Source organism: Trichoderma citrinoviride (genome assembly GCF_003025115.1).
Source record: "Trichoderma citrinoviride strain TUCIM 6016 unplaced genomic scaffold BBK36scaffold_13, whole genome shotgun sequence".
Taxonomy (NCBI): Eukaryota; Fungi; Ascomycota; class Sordariomycetes; order Hypocreales; family Hypocreaceae; genus Trichoderma; species Trichoderma citrinoviride.
The window spans coordinates 743,076-762,245 of record NW_020194721.1 but is presented as its reverse complement, the minus strand read 5'-3'; the positions used below and the strand labels follow the sequence as shown (position 1 = coordinate 762,245).

The 19,170-nt window shown below is 52.9% G+C and overlaps 3 protein-coding genes across 3 annotated transcripts; 2 read left to right on the top strand and 1 right to left on the bottom strand.

Annotated features, from left to right (window-relative positions):
• Positions 1–741: 741 nt before the first annotated feature.
• BBK36DRAFT_1182093 (DNA primase, large subunit) lies at positions 742–2,449 on the top strand (the record flags this gene model as incomplete). The annotated part of the gene is made up of 4 exons (XM_024896292.1): positions 742–931; positions 985–1,529; positions 1,589–2,196; positions 2,287–2,449. The coding sequence occupies 4 exons, from the start codon at positions 742–744 to the stop codon at positions 2,447–2,449; spliced, it is 1,506 nt and encodes a 501-aa protein (XP_024746818.1).
• An 8,507-nt stretch (positions 2,450–10,956) lies between these two features.
• BBK36DRAFT_1143969 (hypothetical protein) lies at positions 10,957–11,426 on the top strand (the record flags this gene model as incomplete). The annotated part of the gene is made up of 2 exons (XM_024893637.1): positions 10,957–11,176; positions 11,266–11,426. 2 exons carry the CDS (start codon positions 10,957–10,959, stop codon positions 11,424–11,426), a joined length of 381 nt encoding a protein of 126 aa, XP_024746817.1.
• Positions 11,427–12,203: 777 nt separating this feature from the next.
• Positions 12,204–12,458, bottom strand: BBK36DRAFT_1126269 (hypothetical protein; the record flags this gene model as incomplete). Its single annotated transcript, XM_024891366.1, has 1 exon — positions 12,204–12,458. The coding sequence occupies one exon, from the start codon at positions 12,456–12,458 to the stop codon at positions 12,204–12,206; it is 255 nt and encodes an 84-aa protein (XP_024746816.1).
• Positions 12,459–19,170: the final 6,712 nt, after the last annotated feature.

The window sequence follows — 19,170 nt, the reverse complement described above, 5'->3', positions numbered from 1 at the left end:
TTCATTTCTTTTTGTTTCGCCTTTTTCTCACCTGGAGCCTCACTTGTACTTTTTACTTGATGCTGTACTTCTGTGATTTCGCACGGCTTCCCTCTTCGGGCTAAGCAAGTGCTTGCCCGTGACTGTTTGCGATGAGATGCCTGCGGTTATTCGATCAAGACCAATGCCGGATCGTTAGTTGTGATGGACAAGCGATATGACGGTTCCAATTAGCGAGTGTCACCATCCATGTTATCAACTTGGGATGAGCCTTGATACAAATACTACTTGGCTGTGATGGACAGGGATTCCACGTGATTCAGTGTGAGATTGACTTGGAGTTTCAACAGACGAAATGCTCGCACATGACCTATTGTGATGAGAATCAGGATCAGGTACCTTGTGGTTAGGGAGTTGCCCAGCTTCAGTGAGACAGATTAGCACTAGAAACGAGGAACTTAGCAATTAGATGGAGATTGGGAATTTTCATACTATGACATGTTTGCCTTCCCTTGTAGGTCTGCTCTACAAGATGGGCTGCGAGCCTTGAAGACAAATCTTTGGTGTAGATGACCGGTACCTCGCGCTAGCGCCAATTGCGGCGGGAGACCAGGTACCGCCGCCATGGGTTTTAATTGATTCTGCCCCACGTCTCGACGCGTCAAGTCGCGTCTCTCACGCTCTGCCAATTCTCAACCACCACAACCCATCTCATATCCGGTGACAGTTCGGCTTCAACAGTCACGATCCGCAGCAGCAGCCATGATGCGACAAGACCACAACAGAATCGACCCCAAGCGGCGCAACGTCGTCGACCACCGCAAGAAGCAGTTTGCCACGCCCCAGTTTAAAGAGACGCAGTATCCCCATCGCCTCAACTTTTACGCCGATGCGCCGACGGCAGACATTACTCTCGAGCAGTTTGAGCAATGGGCCATTGATCGACTACGAGGTGACTTGAGAGCTTCAGCGAGGTTTATGTTATACGCAGCTGACATGTACCAGTCCTGGCCGAGCTCGAGGCGTGCTCCTTTCGCAACCGGTCGCCTGCAGAGACGGCCTCGCACATGAAGCCCATCCTCGACAAATACCTGCCGCTCGACTCCAACAGCTCCAGCAACACAAAGCTGCTGCTCTCGCAGCGCCAAAAGGACCACTACAGCCACTTCATCCTGAGACTAGCCTTTTCGTCCACCGAGGACCTCCGCCGGAGGTTTGCCCGCGTCGAGACGATGCTGTTCCGGATGCGATTCAACAGCGACGACCTGAGCGAGCGAGCCGCGTTTGTATCCAGCCTGGATCTCGACTGGTGGGAGCCCGTGACGGACGAGGAGAAGAGGCGGTATGCTGCCGAGCTGGCGGCCATGGCGAGCGGAAAGAAGACGAGCAGCGAGGACGAGACGTGGTTCAAGGTGGACTGGGAGCGAGTGCCCGACTTGGTGGAGAGCCGGAGGGTGTTTTTGAAAGCCGGAAAGGCGTATGTGCCTGGGCGAGAGCAGTCGAGCATGGTGGTGGCAGAATTCACGAGCCGACTTGAAAGACAACTCGAGGTGAGTCCCCTTGCTGCAGATTTCCAGCCTCGTGGAACTGACAATGTCCCCCCCATCAGCTCACAGCACGAGCACTGCCTCGGCTGGACGAAGACGACCGGTTAACGCCCATCCTCAACCACCTCTCCAAAAACTTCATCACCCCCGACTCGGCCTACGTCTCTGGCTCCACGGCCGTCGACGGAGCACAAATCTCGGCCGCCAACATCGACAACCTCTCACAACACTTCCCCGCGTGCATGTCCAACCTGCACCGGTCGCTGCGTCGCGATGCTCACCTCAAGCACTACGGCCGTCTCCAGTACACGCTCTTCCTCAAGGGCATCGGCCTGAACCTGGAAGAGTGTCTCGCGTTCTGGCGCGGCGCCTTCCACAAGGTGACGGACGACACGTTCAACAAGGAGTACCGGTACAACATCCGCCACGCATACGGCGACGTTGGCGGCGACTCGAATCGGCGGGGCGGCGGTTACAGCCCGTTTAGCTGTCAGAAGATTCTCACCGAGCATCCCCCGGGACCTGGCGAGGCTCACGGGTGCCCGTACCGGCATTTCAACATGGACAACTTGACCTCCTTGGTGCAAGCCATGGGGGTAACTGATCGGTCGGTGCTGCAAGGTATCAAGGAAGACAAGGATAACCAAAAATTTCACATGGCATGCAACCGGTACGTTGTCAATTTTTTTTTTCTGTCCCATTGCTCCCCGGGATCTTTGTAGGTTCTATAGCTGTTACGGAGAGCTAACTCGTCCCCCAGCGTCTTTGACCACTTGCACAAGGCCGAGATCAAAAAGGCCAAGGATGAAGGCATCATGACGAGCAACCAGCTCGAAACAATTGTGCATCCCAACGAGTACTTTAAACGGAGCTATCTGCTGAAGAATCTCGGCAAGGAGTCCGATGTTAAGATGGAAGGCTAGACGATGTCTGTATCACAGCTACGCCTTCCACGTAACAAGGCTTTCGAACGAAGATGCGATGCATGTGGTGACACATATGCGCTATCATGGCGGCCATGAGCTACACAAACCATTGGATTACACAATACGGAGGACAGCATTGGGATGAACCAAAGGCGTCTGATCAAGAACCGTACCAGGACATGAGATATGGAGGGACACTGTCGACCATTGCGTCAAAGCTATGTATGTATCACGATGAACAGATATCACCAGACAATCAACGCCAAACAAGATCAAAGGACTGTTCCTTCGCCATCGTCATGATCGACAACAGTTCCCCCTCCCGGATATCTCGTCCTGATCTTGTTTAGAGTAGCATCCACTCCCCTTTCCTGCCCCAACACCACCCACCCCCTCCCTTGACGTCTTCCCATCCCCCATTGCAGAAAAAAACCCCTACAGCGAAGCTAAAGCAAGACCTGTCCTGCTAACGACGTAGGTACCGCAAAAGTCATCATGGTTCATGCACGCTTTTTTGTGGTCCAGAATGATGTAGTGCATGACATATGGGCAGAGAACACACACACACAAGCAAAAAAAAAAAACCAGCCCGCATGCATCATCTCATCATGAGGCATGGCATGATCCCGGGGGAAGGAGGGGACCCTTGGATTCCCGAGGGAGGAGGGGCTACGGATACGCCCGGTGTTTTTTCCCCTTGTGCGTGCGGGCTATTTTGATGTGAGGTGATGTTATGGGATCTGGGAGACCCGGTTTTTAGAGGATGGGATATACATATGGGAGGAGGATGGATATCAAGGGTTTTATGGTTCATGGGGGTGTGAGTTTGCGCGTTTTGGGCTTGTTTGGATAGTTGTATAAACGGGGTTGTTCGGTTTCCATGTCGGAGATATCTCGTGGTGCTTCAGATACAATAACGTGCAAAATCATTACAGAGCAGAGATGGCGAGACTCGTCCGATATTCCGAGGCAGGCTACATTATCTATCTGGAATCACTGTGAAATTCCACGGAGAAAGGACTCCATAAAACGTCAGATTTAACGCCCTGAAACCGTGAGGATTTTCGCCCATCCATAGGTAGGGTAAGATGGGCACACAGGTCAAGAGATCTCATCATGCATGTACAAGGTATGTAATTTCATCCCCAAAAGCTTTCCGTTTGCCGATCATACGGTCCAAAAAACGGAATTCAAACTTACAACGACAGAAGCAAAATATCTACAAGCAATAATCGTTGTAAACTAACCACCGTCATTTATCGCACCAGTTCAAAGCAAGGAATTTGAGCGGTGGATTATAACGCGCGTTCCCCTCCTCATCAAACACCCATGTTCCAGCCGAGGAGTCCGTTTTCTGCAATGCGGCGCCAAAAGGAATAGAAAAACTTCCGTATCAGTTCTCTTCTATCTAAATATCTCATTGCTGCAAACTGGACGGCATTGCGAGTACGATACTATCGTGGAGAAATATAGATAGGTAGATAAACCTGAACAGCTAGGGTGTAAGAGCATGCGAGCTAAACCACCCCGTCCCGTCGGTGCTGCACGATGATATCAGACCTACGGGAGGGAAATAGACAAACCTGTATAGCAGGTGGAGAGAGAGGGCGTGTGGAAGCGGGGTCACGATGAAGTAGAATCCAGCCCCAAGCATGGTTTTGAAAGAGGAGGACGAAAAGAGGAGGAGAAGGGGAATGACAAAAGAGGGCGTGGAGAAGATGGACTGGGAAGCAAGGGGTTGGAGTTAGTATGTAGTACTAGTAGCGGTTTAGGTGCTTTTGGGGGAAACACGCGATGATGTTGATGACGACACACGGGACGCTTTGCTTTGGGCAGGGGTTCTGTGGATTTCACGATACGGATTGAGATTGGTCTCTTTCTCTTGTCTGAGATGAACGTACGAGGAGTGCCTGATGTGTGGTTTTTGTCTGGCGGTTGCGAGTGCGGCTTCCGATGGCATGCGTTTGGGATCTGGGATGAAGTTTGAAGCTTGCTCGTATTCCAAGCAAGGGGGGAAGCACATTCGTACCTTACGGTAATGCTCCAGAGGTCACGCACATACCGCAGGATCAAAAAAAGGATGAAAAGGGCCAGGGCGTAAAGCAGCCACCAAGGAACACTCTTTTCTCAGTTTGTGAAGCCTTGCATATCTGGGTTGTATACATGATCTATTCATAGCGCGATGAACATACATACATACATAGCGCAGCATCGCCCCAGCAGGTTTAGCAGTAGTATGTAGTATCAGAAAAAGGAAGCAAATGAAGTATTAGCAGTACGAGTAGCTTTGTAGCAAGTCATATCTAAATGAGGGGAAATTTGGAGGGTGAAACAGATGATTGTCGTCGGCTCGACGGGAATCGATCGGACTAGGGCGGTAGATGCATATCGCGGCTGGGCGTGTGCTGGATATTGCGATGGCGATGACGAGGGTGCAAGTTCCTGTGCATGCTGTGTACCGCAGGGTTAGATTTGAGAAGAGGGGGAGGAATGGAGTAGGTCGGCGACTGGGCAATAATGAGCCCCAGCTGTAATCATATGGAAGAATAGACGGAGAAAAAGGTCGAGGGGAGTTTTGCATCACGGAAGCGGTGATGACAGCCCGGGGTTGGAGATGGAACGAGGGGCGAGGCTGCGAGATGTAAGCTGAGGCGCATCTTGCCCTGTTTTGTGAGTCTTGATTCCAGCAAGGTTCGCATACTCGCCTTGAAAATCTGCCAAGCTAAAGGCCATTTCACGACGGATGCCCTCCTTTACAAGTACTACTACAAGGAATTCATGGCGATGCGGAGTCAAGACACAAGGATGGCCGTGTAGCGTCTGACAAGCACGCGGTGTAAGTCGTCAGCCCTGCACGCGACAAATGTCAGAAAAAAAAAACGAACACCGCCGGGACTCCTCAAAAAGCCTGCATTGAATAAGTTATTGCTATTGCCCTGTTCAACGCAGGATATAAAAAAAAAAAACGGAGAGACGGCTCGACGCGAATGTGACGTGTAGCCTATTATGCGGGGAGCGAAGGGGGGGAGTGCATTGCACTGCATTTCTTTCCATCAAAATTGATGAGGATGCAAGTGCCTGATGAGGATGTAAGTTCCGTGCTGCGTTACCAAGTCTACGCAGCAAGTTTCATCCTTTCTCTTCCTATCTCATATACAGCCATCATGCCTTGAATCCTAATAGAGCACGCACGCACTGCATGCTCCCAGCAGCAGCAGACGAGCAGAGGGAAGAAAGCAAGCTTGCTATTATTAACCACCAATGCCTCCGCCCGGCTCTTACTTGGAACATAACAACACTCAGCGCCCGCCAGTTTGATCCCATGCCCTGCCATGCCCCATGCTGCTCTCTCTCTCTCTCTCTCTTCCTGTTCTCTTCCCCCCTGCACAGCAGACTATCCTCGATTCGAGGCGAACAACCACAGCGGAAATAGCCGTCCTGGGGAGCTCCGTAATAACGGGGGCCCGGGCATCTAAAAGGCGGTAGCGGACGATCCCCCAGCCTGCGTTTGTCGTCGCTCGCCTTTTTCAGCTCTGGTCCCCCCCTTTCTTGCTGCCTTCGAAACCCTGGTTTGCTGGGCTGTGTACTCCCGTATAATCGAGTTACTACATGGCAAGGGCTACGAAGAAATGCTCGTACAAGACATACTAACGGGTAGGTCTGCTGGAAGAAGATTGCTCCAACGTGCTGTTGATACTTCGTACGGGTTCTGTACGGGCTGCGCATTACTCTCTCTCTTGGCGATAACAGTTTCGACGATGGCCATCCGAATAATGCTGCATACATACATCCCATGCTCAAACCTTTATCGGCACTCGAAAGCGGTATGCACCACGCAAAACCACTTTCCACCCAACTGCCATCCCATATCTCGACAAAACCCCATTCCCAAGCCATCTCGTCCTGTTCCTCAATCTACACCACTCAGCTGCGCCAGCCAGCCAGGGCCCCCCGTCTCTCTCCCACAACCCGAGGAATAAGACCAAAAAACACTAGTATATGGAATCTACCATAGACGGAAGAAGCGCAGTACAGTAATAAGTATGTAATCCTCCTCCCGGGGGGTCCCCTCATCCCCTCCCCAGGCACGGATATACTCCCTGCAGACGTGCGTCTCCTCTCCGCCTCGCGTTTTTGCCGCGCACAGCGCCCCGAAAATACCAAACATAGTAATAAAACCAACCCAGATCCCGCGGCTGCACATCACTGGCCGCTAAATCGAGGCAAATATCCGTCCAATCCGGGAAACTCGCTCCCATTGCGAATACAGACCACTTTGGACCAATAACACGACATGCGGCCTGCAAAATGACTACCAGTACTACTACCTATTACTGTCAAGTCATGTATGTAGGTACACGCATGTATACGCAGCTCAGCACATCGCCTTTTGCTGATAGTAGTAGGATCACATACTGGCATGGTCTATACCTGATACACGCATCTGGTGAGGAGAAGCTGCGCGAATCGTGCCATCCCGCAAAGGCGGTCATGTGTCCTGTTCCCTCATCATCCATCCTCTCACTCTCTCTCTTTCTCTCTCTCTCACAGGACCCCCCGGAGATGCAAACAACGCCCGCTAATGTCGCGATGACTAGCTGTGCATGTGCTATTGGACATATAAATGGCCCAGCCCAGTCCCAGCCTCGTCCACCGCCCGCGATTGCACGCGGGAAAGGAACAAAGGACAAGGCAGGCATCAGGTTCGATTTTGGGTAGTAAATTGGAGAAAGGGCAAAAAACAGGCATCATCATCATCACCACCCCTCGCTGGGCCCTCGCTATACCGGTATGTAGTACTGCCCATTGTCCAGATTCATTCGTCCGACAAAATGGCATCTCAAGTTTCAGGAACCAAGAACCTCGCGTCTCGCAAGCGAGCAAGGCCGCCCATCGCGAACATGCCAGCGATCCCCCCAACCCCCCGGCATCCGATGCTACGCTCTCTCCTCCTCGGCAAACGGAATTGCTTCATTGGGCACACTGCGTTTGCGCACGACGGAGATGCCCCCCTTTGGGGATCCTTTCGTTCAGCCCCCCCCCCCCTTGATCTCGTTCCGTAGACTACATGTTTCATTCCCTCCGTAATCTTTTGCTTCAGAAGCAGTGACCGTCTTGATCACGTGGAGGCTGGATTCCTCCAAATGGACGTCTGCCCGCCATGGCAGATGAGCTCTGGTTGTCGTAGACATTTGCAGGTCGGCGGTGGGCGTAGACGATTCCCCTTCGCCTTTTTTTCCTACCCATCTATTGTTGTTCTGCCCCCAATATGTCTGTTTCAAGTCAGAATATAAGAGATGAAAAGGGATCTACGGCATGGAAAGAGGCAGCCAGGACGGAAGTTACAGATCCGAGCTGATCGGCGATATACCCATCTAAGTCGAACCCATAATACATGCTCAACCCCAAGGCTTGTCAAGGTAGGCAAAAAGACAATGCCGCGGTGCTATTGCACGTATAATCCCCAACACTTTCCACAAAACACATAGCCTTTCTCTTTTCACGAAACGATAGAAGAGAGAAAAAAAATGAAGACTGGATTTGCATCAAAGCGTTCTACCTAGGTCCGACTCAGCCCCAATCTACGAAACAAGCCTCTCAGAGACACAAAAGCTTTAAAAACCCGAACTTCCACCCAACGCGCCCTACCTAGCCCCAGGAACGAAAAAGCCTTCTTTCTTCAGCTCGCGCGTGTTCCTCGTAAAGCCTGCCCCCCAGCATGTGTCCCGAATGAGAAAACACCCACTCTCCCGACTTTCTCTGAGGAAACAATCTTCCCGCTATGATAAAAAACCTACTTCCCATCTGCGGAGTGCCTCACAGCGTAGAGAACCCCAAGACACCGTCTTTTTGAACCCCAAGTGTCTCCCGCCGGGAAGGTGGGGGGACATGCTCTTCTCACTCGCAGATCAAAACCTAAGGTAGGTGTAAGTGTGAGTCCTCCGTAAGCACATGTGCATATACATACTAGTAGATACTCTGTAGGCATGGTCTCTCTCTCTCTCTCTCTTCCCCGGTTGCTCGAAATATACTTCTCGTTCTGGTACCTGACACCACCAAGGGGTTCACGAGAACAAGTACTACATACAGTCGCCCGAGTCAGTTGAGCAGAAAAACGAACGGGTGTTATTCCCGACGACAATTCCCAGAGGTGATGATATGTCACATATCTCGAGTTAGCAAAGAAGAAGAAGCCTGGCTTTGCCCGGAGAGAGAGACCTGGAAGGTGGAAAAGGGAAACAGGAACATGATTCACTACTTACCTATCAGACCATTCTCGTGCTACAACATGGTCTTTCTTTCGAAAGGTGCATGTAGAGCGAGCATATGATCTCAGTCAAAGCACATATAGTAGTGCTACTAGAACAGCAGAAAGCATGCCAAGGCCATCCACGTAGCTCTCGCAGCGCCTTACATGGCAGCGCAGCGCATGGCCCAGGCCGTCTCCTACTGCAACAATAGTCCAAGACTCAAGTCTCATGTCCTACGTCCTAAAGTCCTACCTAGGTATGCTATGGATTTGCAGGACTGCAGGACGAAAAGAACTCGTACAGCCATCTCTTTCGTGCCATAACCTACATACAAACCACAGACGACAGACCACAAACCACAGACCCCACGCCATGCCAGAGTCAACAGACAGCTCACATTCAACGCGTGCACTCATACGACTACATCCAATCATCCAAAACATCCAACCATCTACTCACCCAGTCGTTCCAAACCATCCAACCATCCAAGCCCTCCCCCTCCCAGCATAATCCATCAAAACACTTTCACTTTCCCCTCCCCATTCAAAGAAACCAGCAAGCCCAAGCCCCAGAGGTCCCTCCTTATCCCCCGTACGTTCCAAAAACGACAAACGAATAGTCTATTATCGTACATATGTACGTCTCCCTCAACTCCATCACACCGCAGAATCCCGTAAGTCCCGTCAACAAAAAGACGTGTAACAAACATTACACGTCCCGTCCCTTTCGCAGCACCTGCATCTAAGCCACTGCACTCAAAAAAACGCACGTCTGCTGCACATCCCAGCCATCAATCAAAGCAAGCAAAAAAGAAAGGCACCCGACACGGCACGCATGCAAGAAGAAAAAAAGCGCCTTGTATTATTATCCGCCTGTCTGTCTGTCTGTTTTGACCCTCTGCCCGTCCCGCCTGTGCTTTGTCCAGTAACAGAACACAGGCATGTATGTACCTTACCTTACCTACAGGACCCAAGGTAGTAAGGCATGTAAGCCAAGCACCTCACTCACTTCCCTCAGAAATGACAGCGCCCAACTTGCTCTGCTTCATGACATGACAAAGAAAAGCGACAGGACAGACAGAAGACGACCCCCATAAAATCCCAGGCCCGTCCCACATGTTCTAGCCGCGGCTACGCAAATCCAGACCACATGCGCCCATCCTGCGCCCATTTCCCCCCCGTTTCCACCTTCATACACGCTTCACACTTGCAGAGCATCAAATATCAAGAAAATGGATAATATGTGGATGTATGTATATGTGTGTAGTCATGATAGCGTTTGTTGCATTCTAAGATTTAAAAGCAAGGCTCAAAGCCGGTGGTATCACTATACTATCCCAATAACCAGTAAGAAAATCCCATCGTTCTATCGCGTATTCCATGAAAAAAAAGGAAAATCCCGCCCAAACCAGCCAAGGTGAAAAACACCGCAAAACATGAGAGAACGGACAAAAAAAAGTAGTACTCGGTAACAGATCATTTGCGAACCACGCGCAAAGAAAGAAGTGAAAAAGACAAGAGAAAAAAGATCCCTTGTACCGAACGAAATCCACCCGACACCAGACCACAAGTTTCATCCCATCGTATATGCGGCCCAGAGAGCGCCAAATAGAAAAGAGACCCCTCTTAGACGCGCAGCGCCATGCAGAGAAGGCGTGTAAAATGAAGAACAAGGTGCGACAGAAAGTAATAAACACGTCAGTGGCTGTGCCGGAAGGGAACCAAAAAAGGGACCAAGCAAAAGTAGAGAGGAAAACAGCACGATGCATGCCAAGGGTTGAGACCAAGGCGATACAGCGGCTAGTCCCAACATGGCCCCCGTTCAGAACCCACTGGTCGCTTCTCCTCGCTTTTTTCTTGCGTCGCTGCGACTGTCTTCAATCCCTTGCTTCAAGTGCCAAAGGCTAAGGCAGACCCTTGTCGCACAGCAAGAACTGGTCGCACACGGCGCTCTCTGGGCCAGGCCATTCGTCGCTTGTCGTCGGCAGTCTGGAGGGGCCCAGGGAAAGAAAATGAGGAAAAGGAAAAGACGCCGGCAGTTGCAAAGACCTGGCAAAGGGTATCTGATAAAAAAAGGCGGAGCCGAGAGTAGAAAAATCAAGTCGATGATACCATCATTCATCGCGGCGGTCGTCATTCATAAGGCTTGATGGTGCTTGTTCCGCATGGACATACCCCGAGGTCGAGGTGGAGAGTCGAGGCCGTCGTGGTTCCCAGTTCCCCAGAAAGGCCGGCCCAAACGACCTGTCACAAAATGACGAGGCCTGTCGAATCAGCGTCGCACAAGGGCCAACGCCGACCAGATGTGCCGAAATGCCGCAGGCTCCAATTGGAGGCCCTGTCTGCGGGCGAGGTCGCGAGGTCGCGAGGGCGCTGGGCGCTGTCGCTGTCGCTGGCGCTGCGTCGCATGTGCAGCGCAAGCAGACGGCCAGACCAGCCACGGTGCGGTGCAAGCGAAGAGGCCTGCGCCTTGTGTGTGTGTGCGCGTGCGCGTGCGTGTGAGTGCGTGCGTGGACTGCGTTTCTGCACCCAGGGACGCTCGGGTAGCACCGCATGTGCGCAGTGCACAACGAGGGGAGCGTCAAGTGGCATCGCGTTGGAGATGCACATGCGCAGCGGAGAAGCGAAGGCTACGCTCTGGCAAGCCGAGCCACGTCCGCCTCGGTAACATCCGCTGGTTTCGAGCTCCAGACTCGTCATCGGCGCTCGGAAATGTCGCGCTAGACACACGAGGCCAGGCGACTGCGGACAAGTCGACACGACACGACATGACATGACGCTGGACGGCCAGGCTGAGCGCATTCACGGATCTCAGCCCATGTGGCCAAACGGCGTGCTGCTGCTGCGGTCCCGGGAATCGCGACCCGAGCTATGCCGCATAGAGTGCTGACCGTCGAGCCGACGCACTGGGTGACGAAACCCCGTATTGCATTCCTGGGCCTGGGCTCGCGGGGCTGCCCGTTGCGGGAAGACATGGGGGTGCCGGGATAAAGATAGCAACTCCCACAAGGCAGCGCCCGTTTTCTCGTCGTCGATCCAGGAGAAAAGGAATCCAGGGCCCGAGAGAAAAAAAAAAAGATGCCAGGTTGCGAGGGCGTCATCCCGTGCCGTTCGGGCGCAGGGCATCTGACCTAAGCGGAGGAAGCTGTAGGAGTGCCAAATCCTCCCTGGATGCAGGTGAGAGCTCGATTTTTTGACAGGTGACGGTGTTTGGCATCTGTCAGAGATGGCATAATTGGCTGCGTAGACTGGCGAATGCTCTTGATGGCTGTTTCCAGGGCGTAGCGATACCAGGCGGACCAGCCGTGAGTGTGAAGATGTCGTCTATGGTCCAGAAGAAAAGGTGCGTCCCGTCTATAATGCCGTATCGAATGCTCGCTTCCCAAGGAGAATATAAAGTACAACGACGCAGTAAAAAAAAGGCTGGCTGCGTCGCTCAAGCAGGTGAAAAAATTGCGCAACTTGCGTGTGCTGGTACAAAAGGGACAGAACGCTCTGCCTCTACTTGTATCCCACGAGCTTGGCGCACCGCTCGCAGTAGTAGAGGTTGTGCGAGATGCGCACCATGCCGGCGGTGCTCGCGTCGTCCGTCGTCGTCGTCTCGGCGGATCGAGCGCACCGCATGCAGCGCAGCACCAGCACGGAGGCGATGGGCCGGGGGTTGGAGTCCATCCTGGCTGAGGACGAGGAGACGTCGGAGTCGGAAGAGGAGGCGGAAGCGAAGTTGTGGCTGGCGATGAGGGCGGCAGCGGGCATCCTTATGGAGGGGGGGAGGAAAGAGATAACAGGCTTTGTTTGTTGGATATATATCTGGGCGATGGCGGAGGAGACGCAAGGACGGTTATCCAAGGGTAGAGAGCCGTCGATGGATGTGGTCGTTTGGATGGATGCTGTATTGATTGTTTGTTGTAACTCGTCGTTTGGCCTCTTTGTTCAAAAATGGAGAATGAAGAAAGAGTAGGAAACGAGAGTTGAGAAAGATCAACAAGTTGTCTGGTAGTCAAGCGGTCCTAGTTGTGTAGCGGATATCTTTCTCGAAGGAGGGATGGGCCTTGATTAAAGTACTAGCAATAGGAGGTGTGTCGTAGGGCCAGAAGGCGAGGGAAGGGTGGGCGTGGGCGTGGGCGTGGGCGTTGTACCCAGTTCTCCAAAGGGGGGGCGTGCAGAAACAGGGAACCAGCTAGGAAGGGCAGCAAGAGGGGAAAAAAAGGCAGAGAAGACAAGAGAAAGAAAAATAGGGTCTCCGGTTCCAACAAGGCAAAGGCAAGGCAACAAGGAACGATCCACGCCAGGGAGGGTGCTGGGCGATCGTCGATGCCGTCTGGGCCCGGGGTGGATGCAACAAAAGGGCACAAGGGCGACAAGGGGATATCTGGGTAAACGGTAGGTTCGCTTTGCTGCACGTTCGGTTCGGGCAACGGAGCGACGCAGGCTTTGCTGGAGGGCGGCCGGCGCGGGACTGGGTGGGTTCGGCAAAGTTAAGCTGGTTGTGCTGCTTTGATTCATGTGCCAGTTTATGCAATCGAGATTGGATGGACGCAGGAAATGTCACTTTCTGTTGCGAGCGAGGCCTGCATGGACTTGCTGCTGTTGCTGCAGCCGAGCTGGGGCGGTCCGATGGCGGTATGCCTCTGTGTTATGCTACCTACTCTTGCGGTGGTATTCTTCTACGACTCCTTGTTTGTATCATCTCTCTCTCTCTGTTTTCCTTGTTCCTGGGCCCCGGCAGTCTGCACCTTGGACCTACAGTCAACGTCCCTTGCACGTACCGCTCGTAACCTCGTAACCCAGAACGGTATGTACGTAAAGGGGACGTCGACGGGGGCCCAGTTCAGCTCGAATACGGGATAGATGCAAGCTGGAAAAGAAGGCTTAGCACCAGCTTGGCCAGGGAGGGCGTGCCGCAGCCCATGTCCAGCACAGCCGGGAAACAGGGCCAGGACCATGAGAGGGGGAGGGAGGGGCGTGTGCTCGACGTGGTCGACTGCGGTTATGCGCATATGCAGGATACGAGAGTTTCCCTTCCGTTTCTACCACTCGCTGCTTGAATCTGCTGGCAGCGACTAGAATTTCAGGGCGTTTGCTAGAGTGCTCCAAGGAGCCAGTGAGAGAGAGGGGGGCGAACAAGTGTGGGCGCTGGAACCCGGTCTGTCTGGCATTTTTGCAGAGCATCCAATCGCCTCGGTCCACTATGGAAGTTTTTTTCTTGCAGCATCAATCCAATCAGTTTGTGACTCTGCCTTCTTCAGTCTTCGCCCTCGCCCGGGTAATTTGCAAAACTATGGGTAAGGACCAGGGAACCATCCGATATCTCGATGCCCAAAGGCCGTGATCTGGAGAGCGGTGGGCTCCCAAACCTGTCATTGCCGCCCTCGTTGGTGGATCTGACAGGGGGGAAAACACCATGTGCAGTCAACCAACCTACACCTTGAAGGAAGAAGAAGAAAAACAAAAAAAGCTTTCTTCGCCTCACTCGCTAAGCCCAACAGCTGGGACGAGCTGTCAGCCGAGGGTCCCGTCGTTGGCCAGACGAGGAAAAAGAAGGCGGCAGGATTCTGGATGCCAAGGAGGAACAAGGCTTGCTCCGGCCAGCTTTGCTGCTTACCTGGTGATGCATCAGTTTGTCTCGGTGTTATGAGCTTTTGACTCATCAGCTAAGCTTCGGTTTCAAGCTGCTCTAGGAAGGAAAGCTATTGCGCCGCCCGGTCCGAGACGTGTCTTGGGTGTGTTGCGTTGCCTGGTTGCGTTGCTGCAATAAGCTCGCCGTCGTCTCGGTGGCTGTACAGATGGCTCTACTGCACGTACCATGATAGTTGATGCCAAAATAAGAATACACAACAGGCTGCATTGGCACCATACGAGGCTACAACCGACGGGGAATGCCAAGTGCCTGCAGAGCCACGCCGTTGCTTGACTGCTCTGATTAGACGGACCAGACGCGCATTTCATTCATGATGCGGAAACGACTCAAATTGAAACGCTTCAGGACGGGCCTTGGATTGAGCAGAAACATGCCAGCGAGGCTGTCTCCATAGCCCTGTGGCCATAGTAACAACACAACAAGTTCAAGCCGGGGACATCCCAGAAGAACCGAGGGAACAGGCATCGCTGCCAGCTCACAGAAAGTCCGTCCCAATGTGCTCCGTGCTGAGGCTGCCCAACTTGTTGTGGACACAGAATTCCTCACCGATTGCCTTTGCTTGACTCTTTTTTCTCTCATGCCGCCGCGAAACGCCACTACAATGGGATAGCGCCGCGTAGTTGAAACTGTAAACGCTCAATTCGTGCCCAAAAGCCGCGCGTTTTGTAAGAAGGAACTGTGAAAAGCCGAGTCGGTGAACGGAGTCGGAGCCCGGAGTCTCCGCCGAAAGCAACAAGCCACAATAAGACGTACGATACCAAGAGTTGGCGCTCAGGACGGACTGCCGTGGAATTCAATTAGTTGGCAGGATCCTCCCACGGACACAGCACATGGAGGCTGACGCGCAGCGGTTCTCACGAACTCTCGGATCGGGCAACCGTCCGGCGAGCCGGGAGTCTGTCCTCAGCCGATTCCCATCGCCAATCACGATGGCAAACAACCTTCTTTCTCGACCCTTGCAGCGTCGGGCACCGCAGCTATGGATACCACGCATTTTTTGCTCATCGGCCATCGCCGTCGGCAATCGGAAACCAGACGAGATATTTCGTGCATATCGAATTGGGTGAAACGAGAAACGAGAAAGGAAAAAAAAAAAGGTTCCAGAAGCCCAGGATAAATGAAAGGGCCTGATGGAATGGATATCGTGCTCGCGGCGTTTAATCAAGATGAGGCAGCGAATCGGTGCGCTTCGGACTCCAGCTGAACGAGGCATTCACACTGCAATCCACTCGAGGCGGCGAGAGCGAACAAACGGGGTTTTGGGGAGGAAAAATGGACACGCCAGAGCCCGCGCGTTTCAGATGGCCGCGATGGCGCTAGGCTTGAAACATGTGGACGGCAGCAGCATTTGTGCGCACATGCGGCTAATGAGGATTATGCATGTACCAGGCACCGCTGCCCGGATTGCTGCATGCCTGGTGCCTGTGCCTTGAACTCTCGTCTCCATCGGCGCATGCCAGCCAAACCTGTGCTCTGCTTGCGACAGTTACAGCATGTCTCAGTCAATGCGGTCGAACAGACACAGCACGTAATGTACATTCGCAGATGACTCATCCTCTCCCCAGCATTGCTAGGGCCAACTCCTAGGATTCCAGCACAAGCAACGCCCCTCCCCGTAAGGCGTCCGAATCGGAAATCGTCGACGCCGCGCTGACTGGCTGATGCTGGTCTCCTGGGGCGGGCTTATCATGCACATATGACTGACTGAAGGAACTGGATGAGCGGCCGCGCGTTTTGTTTTGCAGGTAAATGAACGTACGTATGAGTCGTACGAGCACGGGCACAAGCACGGAGCCAGACGTCCGAGGTAGATGACCAGATGGCCAGATGGCCAGATGGCCCTTTACTACCCAGTAGGTAATAGGAGCGTCCCCTATGCACGGCATCGCATCGAGCGAAACAAGGCAATGGACCAAGCTACCGCGGCAAGAAGATCAATTCGATACCGTCGCCCAGTCCCGCTGGCCCGCGGGCTGAAATGCAGCAAAACGTCGGCTCCACGTCACCATGATTTGCGTCCTACTGCTGCACATACAAGTAACTTGGCCGCTTCATCGTATTACTAGGTAGCAGGCTCTGATACAAGTACCTGCAGACAGAAACAGGCCCCATCGTCAGCCTGCCCGGTTTGCTTGCTTCAGTCAATCTATCAAGTCCTTCAGCCCGGCGGCTCATTTCAGCCAACCAAGTGGAAAGGGAGAGCTGCATGTCTCTCTCCTCGTGCCCAAGGCCTCACCAAATCAACGTCGCCTTTTGCTGCTGCTTTCTTCTGTCTCCATGGCCTCACTCGGGCTAGCGCCATCGGCTGCTCCTTGATTTCCCTGCAAATTCCCGATCCCCAGGCCCTTGGCAGAAGGTTCCAGCTCAGAGCCAGGTTTTCTGCTTCATGTATTTCCTTTCCCTTGCCTCGAACCTTTTGAGTGCTGAGTTGCGAATGAGGCGAGCTGAGCACCGGCCGTTTCCCCAAGACATCTGATTGATTACCTCTAGAGCCGAGTGGCCCTCCTTATCTCGGTTTGTTACGTTGACAGGCGCGCCGGTCCGTGGCATTTGGCCACCCCCTTTTTCGGCAGTCCAGTCTTCATCTTACAAACGGTTTCACCCTTGGACGTACAGCTTCCGTTTTCTCTTGGCCGCTGCAAGCTGCCAATATACATCCTACTGCTACCCCCAAGCACTCGTCGTTCGACGTGGCCTCCAGGCCTCATGCGACCGTATTGACTCGTCAGTTTTCATTTATCCCAGGCAGGTTTGTCAGGCAACGAGCAGCTTCTTTCGGTCATCCTTTGCTGCAAGGACCGAAAGTCTCAAGCCACACCCAATCTGCTTGGTCGTGACCCCCCGAGATCCCGCCAATGTTCATTCATGACCTCGGCTGCAGTCATTCTGCCTCTCATCCCGTCCAGTCCGTGTCTCACCCGTCGTAATCGGTGTGGCGGCTGCCTTGTCACGTCTTGCAGGGAATGAGAAGAACGTGTGAATGGGCAAAGGTCACCGCCATATCAAGAACGAGACCAGGAACCGGCTCCTTTACAAAAACAAAGAGAGGCTATGTCGTCGCTTCCTTGTCATACAAAGCATCTCTCATGAGTGCTTATATCCGTTGAGCCTGACCTTTGCTCACCTTTGGTCCCTGACTTGCTCTGATAACACCGCGGCCCCGTTGCCCCGAAAATCAGCTGCCCTACACAGTGCTCTCACTCCTCCCTTGAGCCATTCTCCGCACTGATCGTCGATTTCCAGTTACCGGGAGAAAGGTAGCTTCGTGGGGCCCGTGTTTCGACTCTCATTGTGTTTCCAGACAGGACGATCCCTAGCATTTCATCTGCTGTAGTATGCATTCGTACTCTCATCACAGAGACTTGCGGCAGAGTAATAAGGTGTCAAACATGTCTCACGACGACGTAATCAGAGATGTACAGAGCACATGTTTAATGCCTCACGTCACAGACCCAAAACTCATTGCGCGTACGCAGGACGAAAAGTGATGCGTGCCTTGCGAGCCATGTACGTACCTTTTTTTGCGTGCTCATCCGTGACGTTCGTTGACTCGATGCCCGCGATTTCACTTGTCTCAGATGACTATCTGTCTCCCGTAGTGCCGCGGGTTCGGCCAAAGGGGGGAAGCATGCATACCCATAATACTTTCCTCCTAAGCTACTACAGCTCGAAATGTCTCGCCTCTATCGCCTCTATCGACCCCCCGTTTTGCCCGTCTGTTACTGTAACGGGAAACTTGCCGGATTTGCCATCGACGATCATCAAGGAGGAGAAGGGGGACCCCCTTTGAGATCCCCTGCTAAAGTCTCGATTTGCACATATTCGTAGAAAAAGGGTCCCCGTCCTCTCTTTTTGTTCGCCAAGCGTACCTTATCAATCAGGGGTGCCGATGTAGTAGTAGTAGGTAGTTTGTGCTCGCTCATACGACGGACGGAAGAGACAAGACAGGGCGGGTCGGGACTCGCCACTTTTTCGTCTTTGATCGAGCTCATCGCGATCTCGTGTAGCTGGAATCTAGGGTATTGCATGTATGTATGTATGTATGTATGTATGTGCGGACGGATGGTGGTGCTTGCATGCTAACGATTTGCGAGTTGTATGTACATGTATGAGTGGTCTGCTGTAGAATGCGACCATGCAATCTTCTGAGACAGAGAAACTTTTGGAAGCATGATGCTACTGCTACTGCTACTGCTACGTGGACGGACGGCTTTGCATCTCATCGACGATGTTACCGTATCTTTTGTCTCGGGGCCTTGTGACCAACAACAAAAAATCGAGAGACATTGAACCACGGCACGTTTCGTCCTGTTGAATCTTGTTAGCTGCATATTTCCTCGGGAAGAATTGTCCGGAATTTTTTGCTACTACTACTACCACTACGACCTTGCTACCCCTTTGCGTACGGTACTGCTTAGTAGTTGTTCATGACAACAGCTTCATATGTACTCCGGAAGAAGAAGCCCGCTCGGTCCATATCCAAGCGCTGTCAAAAAGACAGACGAAGCCGTCTTTCCGGTCGGGCACCACTTCGGACTGCTCTCCGATATCGAAGCGCGTTGCGTGAAGTCTGCCCGCCCTGGAGAAAGGAAATGTTGTCGGCATCTGGCGTCCAGCTGGCCATCGCCACTCCCGTCCCCCACGTTTGGCGATGCCGACTCCCATCACCGATTCTCGCAAACGCCCACTTTCAATGCAATGCACGCAACTTGCATCCCGCCTTTTCGTAACTTTTACAACGAGGAGCCACTTTCGCTTTTTCTCTCCAGCCTCTCTGTTGGGCTGCTGGAAACCACTGGGGCTCTGGTCTAACTGGTCTGCGCTTAT